Raw genomic sequence first — 11,238 nt, 5'->3', positions numbered from 1 at the left:
ATAGAATGTCTCTCTCTCTCTCTCTAAAAAAAAAAAAAAAAAAAGAATATATAGCATCCGTCTTTCAAATTATTTTCTTTTTACTTCAAACATTTGTATATATTCAGGTTAAAGTTAATCTTCATCAAAATTTCTCTTTAAATTTAGTTGATTTTCCAAACAGAAGGATAATCGAACTCAGAAGTGCATGTGAAATTTATCCAAAGAGATTTCTGCACGGAAACTTGTCCTCCTTCGAGTCCTCAGCTCCGCTCCCGCCGACTATATTATCTTAAGATTGTAGCTAACTTCTTCTCTTACGGTAGTAACTTAGGGAAATGTTTAGAAGTGTTGGATCGTAGGGCGAATTTATCGGTTTCTGTCTTGATTTCGTTTGCTTGACACTAACCTGCACATTAGCAACAAAACTTGCTGCCGCAGGACCAATCTATTTTTCTGCAGGGAGAAAAAATCAACTAGTCAGAATTGATTCTCTTTCAACTTCCGTTTTTGATTCTTTGTAATTTTATGATTTGATGCGACTCGGCGGGACGAGCTTTTCTTAAAATAAATCGAAAGCAAATGTGAAATCGTCTTATTACTATTTTGTAATAATTGGTAAAAAGCTGAACAGAGGAGAAATAGTTTAATATTAACGTTTTATTATATATTGAATAATTATATATATAATTTTATATATACAGGGTGGGCCATTTTATTCAATACACACAAAAATCTCAAAAAGGAGAAATTTTTTCAAAAAATGTTTCAGACAAAAGTTGTTAGTTTCTTCACGAAGAATAAAATTCCGTAAAAAAAAATTAATGTTTCTATTTAAAATGCAAAGTTGACTTTCGAATAATTTTCAGAATGAGCTCCGAGGTCAAAGTCAAGGTCACCTTCAGATGTCCCCCTCTGAACCCGACAACTTTTGTCTGAAACATTTTTTGAAAAAATTTCTCCTTTTTGAGGTTTTTACGTGTATTGAATAAAATGGCCCACCCTGTATGTATATATATATATATATATAAAATTATACATGCAATTATTATTATTGTTTTATATATATCCCATATAATGTGTAAATTCTAAAACTTTATGTATGTTATATTCAACCACCAAATTCAATGAGTGGCAAAAAATTTGATAAATTAAAAGTTTAATTTCACCAATATTTTGTTACTTTTACTTTTTTTAACAAGCAAATTCGGTATGATTGTTACACATCCTATACCCAATTGTTTGTACTCTTAAATAAAACAAATTCAAAAAAATTCAAAACACAAATTTCCATTTTCAAACGTTAAATGTAATCGTTTATACAGTGTAACTCCGCATCATATAGCGTTTAAAATTTGGAAGAATCACACAATGGAATAGATGCAGAGAATTGAGTATTATTTCAAATAAGTTTTTATTTAAATAAAAATTAAAACAGAACAATGAAAAATAAATAATTTTGTTTCAATATATATATATATATATTTGTGTTACTTTTAATTTTTTAATTATTTATTTTGAATAAGACTTACTCAACTCTGATAATGTAACATATTAAATCCAGAAATTACCTGTTGTTGATGGGCCAATGTTTGTTTCATGAGGACCATTTTGATGCTTTGTTCCATCGCATACTTCTTCGCCCTGTTTACCGTATCCTGCTGTTCAGATGTGATTTTTGGTAGACCAGCTCCTAATATTCCAGGCAGTGTCAGATACTTAGCGCCAGGCCCTATAGGACGTAAGATAAATTAAATTCGGTCTATAGTACAATTTAAAAAAGCGTAAAGTATACATTTGTATCAGATCTTATCAGCAGGATGTCCATTAAATTTGTATGTCAATGTTCAATATAGCTTAAACTGAACAGACTTCAAAGATAAAGTCACTATTGATATTATACATCATTTACGAATTTCTTTCGTGCAAATTAATTCAACTTTAATATAAAATAGTAAAATGTATAAAAAGAATGTTACAAATAATAATACTTTTAAAAAGAGGAATATATTAAATATATATCTAATGTAACGAAGTATATGCACTTATTGCATATTTATATATTTAATGGAAAATAATAAGAGATGTTATATGTATTATACGTACCAGCAACAACCTGACCTATCTGATTGAGATCATATATGGGCCCTGATAAGAACTCTGTTGCATTTCCTACGAAGAAATCATGCGTTAGATAGTTATTCGCATCAATGTAGACAAGTATCAGAAGAATACTTGAAACATATCATCTTCAGATACGATATATAGACGAATTACACCAGTGAGTCATCTTTTAGTGATCTCAATTTAACGAATTTGGGATTGCTTTTTCGTCAGCAAACCTTCGGTGGCCATTATATCTCGTAACTCATGTTGCTCAAAAGAGAAACGAGATTTTGTCTCTCTTTGATACATTCTCAATATAAAATAACTCTATGATTGCTAATATATCAACAATCGGAAATCGCGGGAGTTTGCCTCAACCGATCTGTGTAACAGCTTGACGACCTATCGCCCTAGGCTAGTGAAGTTTCAGCTAGTCGCATTGAAGCTATGCAAACACATGTTTTATTCCTATTTATAAATGGAATATTTTTTTTTCTCTTTTTTAACATGGGATCAATGGGTGCCGTGCCAGATATCAGCCGCTATGATAAAACCGTACACGTCCTCCGAACTGTAAGTTCACAGAAATTAAAACGATCAAGGAATATTACAAACTCTTCATCACATCCATTTCGTAAGCGTATTTTTGCGTATGTCAGTGCGTGTAACGTGTGACTGTAGTGGCACGTACGTGGTGTGTATATGTGGGAAACTGTGACATATTTGTACATATAAGCGCACGCATCGAAACGGAGAGATATACAGATATGCGTATCCCTCGTTCGATACTGTTTGGAAGACAACAAGATGTGTTCGATTGGAAGACCACAGGTAAGAAATTTATCGGAGATTACTGTCAGAAGTGACGCAACTCGCGAGAGAACGCGCGGACGAACCACAATCCAAGAGATACATACAGAATGTCTGACGCAAAATGTCCCATACCTCGTGTGCATGTCGACTAGATTAAACTGAATACAAAATTCCCCTACTATTTTGCGCAAACAGCTACGTGAAATTTTGAATTACTAATTAAAGAAGATCAGCGAGTGCGAGCACGCGCGATATAGCGAATATTCTCTCCATTTTACGGATAACCACATAGATTTTTAGTTATTTATTAAAGAACATTGGTGTATTTAGCGCGTGCGATTACCCGTTGATCTTCTTTAATTAATAACTAAAAAATCTACGTGGTTATTGGTAAAATAGGACTTTCTTTTATTTAATTTGACCTAATCTACAAGCACACACATGACTGCAGGCGTCACTATCACAGCTCATCCATCTGCCGTATTACGCGTGATCATTTGCCAATCTTCCTTAACTTAATAACTCAAAATTTTACGCGATTGTTTGCAAAATAATGTAAGAATTTCGTGTTCCGTTCGATCTAATCTACATGTACACGGGGTATGGAACACTTTGCATCAGAGTACCCTGTATAAATATGTGTATCATGAAACAAATGCGACACGATTAAATCATTAGCCGAGCAAGGTATCGTAAGATCAAAGTCTCTAGTTTATGCGGTTTATTTGCACAATCAGCCCCGAAAATCATACTACTCATTAGATTAGGTTTCATACGATCCTAACCAATTTGGTCTGCTAGTCTCTGAAACAGAAATCAGAACACGTTGTAGCGTTTGTCGTGAAAAAAGAAGATTTCCCTGTCTCGTTCGTTTAAAGTACGTTCGCTCGACTATTTGTGAATTAAGGACTCATATATTCGATTAACAGCTAACCGTGTTCATGGGCTGAGCAATGACGGTTGTGCGCAAATTATCCGAGATTGAGGCGACGCACTCAAATCTGTAAGCACAAAGCAAAGGAGAATACTCTCAGTGCATTTTCTGCGCCATGTTCTTAGTCTCTGCCTTTTCCAACCTACCACGTTAATTAAGCCTAACACTTGTCGCGTAGCAATGGCGAGATCGTAGTCGACGCAGGCGTAGGGTACGCGTGAATTTCTTTAATTTTTCTTTCTGTCTCTTTTTTGCCATGATTAGTACGAATGACGTCAGATCGAAGAAGACCAGCCGATGTGGTCGTGATATCAAAGGTATATCCGTATCACAGTTCAATTTCTCAATGTATAGATATCACCTACGTTGTACACACTCGGACATCGTTATAACGTGCCTCGAAAACAGCGCGCGAAGAGAAAGACGATCATCGCACTGTCATTCCGCGTAGCGATGATGGAACAAAACGAGATATCACGGGGGGAGATGAAGCGAAGGGAGAATGAACAGCGTGTATACGTGGGTGTCATTAAGCGACATCGATGGCTATATCGACGTCCAAGTGTTGGAGCTTGACTTATTACTAATATCTGAGATGCATAAATGCAAATGGATGGATTCTCTTAAACGGCACCTTCAACATACACCCTTCGCCATTGCCACTGTCGATTATGAGCCTCTGAATCACTTCAAAATTCGCTACTCTTAGGTTTTGTTACTATACCGACAATGCCATGGAACAATCACACGTTCGAAGCCATAAGTTCTTAATCTGAACTCCTTTTTATTGATGAAAGTGCCTCTAAATGTAACTTAGAAGCCTTCTGATTGGTTTATAAGAACATTTAGAGGAACTTTTATCGATAAAAAAGAGTTCAGAGTAAGGACCGTAGTGTCTCTCAATTAATGCAGACAATATTTTACAGGTACTGTGACAAAAATTTCAAGATGAAATTCATCTCTGTCTCTCTCTCTGTCTCTCTCTTTCTCTCTCTCTCTGCCCGAAATAAAGCTAGTGTTTCACAGATAGGAGAGGCTCGTAATCGGGATCAGAGAAACTACCCTAAAATGCTGACCTATCTAAAATACGCATCATATTTGGTACTCGACAATAGATGCAGTATCAGTGGGAGTTTGTTAAAACTCTGATTTGTTCTGTTCAACGAATGTAGAGAGCTCTTTCTTTGTTTGGCGCACGCTCATGATCACAGCTCAGTCGTAGGCCACGGATTCTGTACTGTCTCTCCGCTGTAACATCTCAGAACAAAAGGACAACCATACATTAGTGTGATTTAGCGCCAACAACAATCATCTATTACCCTAGCCTACCAAAATTTTTATGTTCAAACTGCTTCTGAATTCAGACCATTCTGCAGTTTATAGAGTCTGGCAGCATTTAAGACAAAACTAGCACCTGAGTGTCCTATGTAAAATAGCTATATTTTATTGTCTCGTCATGTTCTCGCTTTTAAATATATATATATATATATACATATAGGTATATATATGTGATACACTTGCTGTTGGTTCACTGTGTTCATTGTGTTTCCCATTCTAACACAATTATACATACAATATTTTAGTGATTACACACATAGCAGGTATTTAGCTGCATTAGCAATTTACCTTCCAGCTTGGCCTTCTTGTTTGGCGGTTCTGTGCTGTTTTGTGATGTCGGTGCCTACAAATGAAGAAAAATCCAATGACACTTAGCATCAAGAAATCATGCTGAGAAAAGTCAAGAGAAGTAAATGATAGATATTACAGGCCCAGAGTTGTGCCATAGATTTCAAGAATATCTACACAAATTGTTTACATAATACAAAGTACTTTTTCATATATAGACACTGTAAATTATATAGAACTATAAACTATATATACTATAAACTATATAGAACATTTTTTATATTATATAAAATTTAAAATTGTTATATTTATATATTAATTTGAATTTTATATGCAATATTATACTATTATTATATATATAATACTATATATAATTCCATATTATTATATATTAATTGAATTATATTGAAATAAACAAAAAAGGATAATTAAATTTAAAAGTTATCCTATCTATTTTGACTATTAACTATAATTGTAATATTTTGATAAATTGCATGAAATTTTTATTTTATGTGACAGATTATCTGACTTAATTACTTAGTACTTAAGTACTTAGTAGTTTAGTAGTTAGAAGAGTGTGATTAGGAAATTCTATAAATTCGTAAATTTACATAAAAATTCTAAAGGTTAAATAAAAATATAAACTTTTTAAATTAATTTTTGAGCAAGCCATACATTTTCTAAACATTCATAAATTACTTATGGTCTGTACAGACATCTCATCCATAGTTTATCTACACATTGTTATCTACACTATCATTGATGTGTATTATAATTAACGTCTAACCCTGATACAGGCTGCGTTTGGTCTTTTTTATATTCATTCTTAGAGGAAAATCACTCTCAAGTTGCCAAAAATACAACTACCTCTAAGTGTAAAAAAAAAAGATCGATAATGTCAATCTGTTCTGCTATTTCTTATGAATTTCTAATACTGTCATTCTCGGATACACTCGTGTTTCTCGGCGAACACAGTGTAACTTAGTTCGACTATTGTGCGAAAAATCCACACACATGTAGGCCGTCACGGTGACTGGGCGACGTAAGAGACATAATTTTACAACCGCCATCATACTGCGGGCGGTTAATCGCGGTGAAGGTAAGGCAATATTCGTCGCGAATGGACTAACGAAGCAAAATCACTAACCATCGCCATCGTCCCGTTCATCGTTCCTTTCAGCAGTATCGCGGAAAATAGATGAGCGTCCAAGAATTTGGGAGAGAATCCTCACCAACCCACCAGAGACACACACGTCCCTCACTCGCGCTTTCGATACACTTTTCTTCGAAAGGAAGTAGGAGAAGCACGCTACGACGTTTCTCGAATCAAAGACATGTCGGAAGTTGCGATACTTATCAACTGCTGGTACAAACGTGAGTACATATCAGCGATTGCATTCAATAAATAAATTCAATGATTCATATATATAATAGGAATTTTATATTTACTTGAAGTTTTGTCGCGAGATATGTGTTCATTGAGAAATACGAGGGTCTCAATGAGAGTAGTCGTTTTGAACTTGATGGTACGTTCGTGACAAGCCTTCATGGCTATTGACATGTGTTCGAGGGTTAGAATTTGAATGCGAGTTTAGGTGGGTCTTTTCTTTGTTGATTGCCTTGCTCGCCACTATAATCTTAGACACAGTTATGGAGAGCAAGGACTTTTTTATCAAGATAGTGAACAACGAGAAGGTAAGATGGGATGTTAATTAGTTACACATGTCAATTCCATAACTCACCATGAAATTTTTCTCTACAAAAATCAATCAGAATTCAGGCAGAATTTCATAATTGAAGATATACTTGTGTGATATTGAATGTTAATTTGTATCCGGTGTGTTACAGGGCAAAGGGCTGTTTTCTAAACGTGCATACAAGGAAGGAGATGTCATATTGGAGGAAAAACCTGTAGTCTGTTGCCAGTTCTCATGGAACTCTGACTATGGATATTTAGCTTGTGATCATTGCCTGAGGCCACTGGAAACTGCTGAGGAAAATGCTCAGAGGCTAACAGGAAATCCAAACATTACTCTGCCTCATAGCGAATGCTGTGAAACAAATAAGAGTCTGATGACTGAGTGTCCCACATGTGGGACTAAATATTGTAGCAGAGAATGTCAGGATGAGGCATTTCAGAGGTGATTATAAATTATAAAGGTTGAATGATATAACTGATCAATCAGTTGTAATTTAAGTTGAGAAATTAATAACTTTAATCTTGGTTAATGCTAAATGAGTCATCTAACTAATACCTGTTTCTACCAACTTTGGTTAACTTAACTGGTTGGTTATTTTAATGGAATTGATTAATTACATTTCTTGTTAATCAGACTTGATAAATGCGACTAATCAATTTCATTGGAATAACCAACCGGATAAGTTAACCAAAGTTAGTAGAAATGGGCATAAGAGAAACAAGTAACTGACTAGTTAACTTAAATTAATTATTTTAAAATGTATTAACTTTAACTTCTTCTTTATGTAAATTAAAATAATTCATCAATACTAAAATTATTGCAGACCACTCACAATATAGAATAAGAAAAACCAGAAATAATGCCAGCAAAATCTTTTTGACTCTCTGAATATTAATGTTCTTATATGGAATCCTGAATACAGTCAGTATTTTTTATAAAAAACAATTTTTTCATTATTCCACATAAATTGAATTTATGATTAAAATTGATTATACAAAGTTGATTATATAAAGAAATATATATAATTATATACAGGATGGTAATGTCAAGTGTAAAGTGTCACAAGCTAATAACTCTAAACATATTTGTCCTATGAAAAAGTTGTTCATGAGAAAGGTTCATATATTTGAAGGGCTTTTCTAACTACGTAAACAAAAATCCACTTCTGTCCCTCCTTGAAGAGAGGCAGGGAGTAACTTCAAAGTTTCAAATGGAATCCCCTATACAATGTTACATATTTTGATTCTATGGGAAAAACAAGTAAACTTTGTCTGAAATATTTCTTTGGAAAATGCTCCTATCAAAAGTTATAAACATTTAAACTTTTAGCCATTTTATTGATCCTTTGGATTATTTTTTATGGGGGTATATCAAAGAGGAAGTCACATCTCAACCACTTACGATGAAGGAAGATCTAAAACGAAGAATACGTACAGCTTGCACTAAGGTGATCCCAGAAATGTTGTTTAGAGTTAGGTAAAGTTTTGTAAAAAGAATTAATAAGTGTTTAGATGTTAATGGTCAACAGTTCAAACATTTAATAAAATAAAACAAAACAGAAAAACTATGAGTCTTACTTAATTTATCATTAATTTCAATACACTCTACATTAAAGTTTAAATGTTTATAACTTTTGATAGGAGCATTTTCCAAAGAAATATTTCCGACAAAGTTTACGTGTTTTTTCCCGTAGAATCCAAATATGTAACATTGTATAGGGGATCCCATTTGAAACTTTGAAGTTACCCCCGCCCCTCTTCAAGGGGGGACAAAAGTGGATTTTTGTTTACATAGTTAGAAAGGTCCCTCGAATATATGAAACTTTCTCATGAACAACTTTTTGATAAAACAAATATGTTTAGAGTTATTAGCTTGTAACACTGCACATGGGCCATTCTGCACACACACATACACACACACACACACACACACGCGCGCGCGCGCGCGCACATTATTTTACATAATAAACTTTTTAATCAATAATTGTATTTTAACTTGACTTTTAATTAAATCACTCTTTCTTTGTATAATTTTTAATTTAATTTAGTTTTTTATAGATCATCACAATTTTAAACTTTTTACTTTTAAACTTAACTAGTTAAAAAGAATATTTAATTTATCCAACTTTGGCATTCATCTACTGTATGCATATATGTATTCATTTATTTACTGTATGGGTATTTCAGATATCACAGCACATTATGCCTCCAATCGAGAGTTAAGGACGAGAGTCATCCTCTAACCCAATTAAATGAAACATGGAAACAAATGCATTATCCACCAGAGACTGCAACAATCATGTTGCTGGCGAGGATGGTTGCCATGGTTAATCAGGCGAACGATAAGCAGGATATCTACTCAATGTTCTCGCAATTTTGTCACCGTACAGTAAATGACACACATGAAATTGCACACAACTTATTAGGGGAAAAATTTGTTGGGCAGATCGACGTCCTTCGGGAAATGATAGAGAAAACCCTTAATCTCGAGTACACTGCACATGTATGTAAAATAAAAATATATTTTTACATATACATTCACATATACATGTTAAATATACTTTTACATATACATGTGTCTAGAATAGAGCTCGGAATTAGTTGCCCATTTCGGCCGATTCTCGGGAGCTACGCTTTCTATTTCCCCTTGCCGCGAGCGGGCCATGAAAATGACGGTCGCAGTCAGTCGCGGCTTCAAGTTTGGAGGCTCGATCGTCACTTTTGTGACCCGCTCACGGCAAGGGGAGATAGAAAGCGTAGCTCCCGAGAATCGGCAGAAATAGGCAACTAATTCCTAGCTCTGATCTAGAATATTCCAAATCTCCGTACTTCAATTTTACCGAGAGGTTCTCTGAGTAATTTAGAATTAATTTTTTATCAGCGAAGACATGGAGACGTTGATAGTTTTCGAAATATAAACAATAAAAAAAGCTTAGTTTTTCATAGACTAAACTTTGAACGACCAAATAAATGATAATATTATTTTCTTCGATCAATTTGAAGTAGATTTTAACAGAGGTTCATTTTTCAGATCTTAGTTACAAAAGTATATTAGCTGGAAATTAAAAAGTCGTGAATAATGATCTTACTCGACGTAATAAACAAAAATTCGATAAAGAAAAATTCTTTCTAAATTACTCAAAGAATTTTCAGATAAAATTAAGATTGTGAGGTCTGGAGTATCTTTGCATACTGTGTGTGCGTGCGTGCGTGCGTGCGTATGCGTGTGAGAGAGAGAGAGAGAGAGAGAGAGAGAGAGAGAGAGAGAGAGAGAGAGAGAGCGCGCGAGAGAGTGAGTGAGAGTGAGTCAAGTAATGTCCTAAAATACCTCGCAAACGAAGAAAGATATGAAAAAGTATTTCCAACAAAAATTTTAGGATATCGAGGAGAAAAAGATGATAATATTTATTTGATTTAGAGATTAACTTTGAAAAAAATTCTGTCAAAGTCAAATTTAATTTTTTTAATGAAATATAATTTTTCTAACATAAATCGCTTCATTTAGTTATTCTGTGTATAAAAGTACTGAGATAAAATTGTCTATTTTCTAACACTTTAATACTTTTATAATAGGATGATGAGAGGAATTAATCAGTCATACCAATCTTTGCATATTAGTCATATCAATTTTTGCATATATCAATGAATTTGTAAATACAATTTTTTCTTAAAATTCTCTATATTCTTTTATAACCATTGATTTTATCCATCATTCTACATACAAAAATGTTAATATTTTATATCTTATACTCTAAAGTATCAGGATAAAATGCAAAATATCTTAGAAAGTATTTAGTTTTCGATGATTTTATCTTAGAGCTTGTATATGCTAAATAATTGTATAAATTGATTTATGTTAAAAAACCATATAATTTTATTTAAAAAACTAAGACTGATCTTGACAATATATTTCTCAAGATGATGTTATGGTCAAATAACAACTTTTAACAACTTTTGTCTGAGACACTTTCATCTCTTCCTTAATGTCTAAGATATTTTAGAATTTAAGTTAATAATGTTAAGTAACGTTAATAACATTAATAATATTAACTAACTTACTTTATATATATATATATATATA

At 33.4% G+C, this 11,238-nt stretch overlaps 2 protein-coding genes across 6 annotated transcripts in view; one reads left to right on the top strand and one right to left on the bottom strand.

Moving 5' to 3' along the window:
- Positions 1-6,772, bottom strand: part of LOC116845701 (poly(U)-binding-splicing factor half pint) — a 15,905-nt gene extending 9,133 nt beyond the window's left edge. Inside the window, exons 1-6 of one of the 5 annotated variants that reach the window (XM_032818719.1) lie at positions 6,606-6,720; positions 5,459-5,513; positions 4,909-5,089; positions 3,833-3,899; positions 2,086-2,151; positions 1,551-1,711 (exon numbers count right to left, since the gene is read on the bottom strand). In XM_032818719.1, coding sequence (XP_032674610.1) covers positions 1,551-1,607 — 57 coding nt within the window. In that variant the 5' untranslated portion in view covers positions 1,608-1,711; positions 2,086-2,151; positions 3,833-3,899; ... (1 more) ...; positions 5,459-5,513; positions 6,606-6,720. Of the gene's footprint in view, positions 1-1,550; positions 1,712-2,085; positions 5,090-5,458; positions 5,514-6,605 lie in introns of all 5 variants that reach the window. The other 4 variants (XM_032818718.1, XM_032818720.1, XM_032818716.1 and 1 more) reach the window with 4 other exon arrangements.
- Positions 6,773-6,958: 186 nt separating this feature from the next.
- The window catches only part of LOC116845702 (SET and MYND domain-containing protein 5), an 8,002-nt gene continuing 3,722 nt past the window's right edge, over positions 6,959-11,238 (top strand). The window contains exons 1-3 of the mRNA XM_032818721.1: positions 6,959-7,153; positions 7,307-7,599; positions 9,345-9,660. Coding sequence (XP_032674612.1) covers positions 7,109-7,153; positions 7,307-7,599; positions 9,345-9,660 — 654 coding nt within the window. The 5' untranslated portion in view covers positions 6,959-7,108. The remainder of the gene's footprint in view (positions 7,154-7,306; positions 7,600-9,344; positions 9,661-11,238) is intronic.

This window comes from Odontomachus brunneus, unplaced genomic scaffold (genome assembly GCF_010583005.1).
Source record: "Odontomachus brunneus isolate Ranch 3 - 2012 unplaced genomic scaffold, Obru_v1 Obru_scaffold_057, whole genome shotgun sequence".
NCBI classification, from domain to species: domain Eukaryota; kingdom Metazoa; phylum Arthropoda; class Insecta; order Hymenoptera; family Formicidae; genus Odontomachus; species Odontomachus brunneus.
This window is presented reverse-complemented; position numbering and strand designations above follow the sequence as displayed.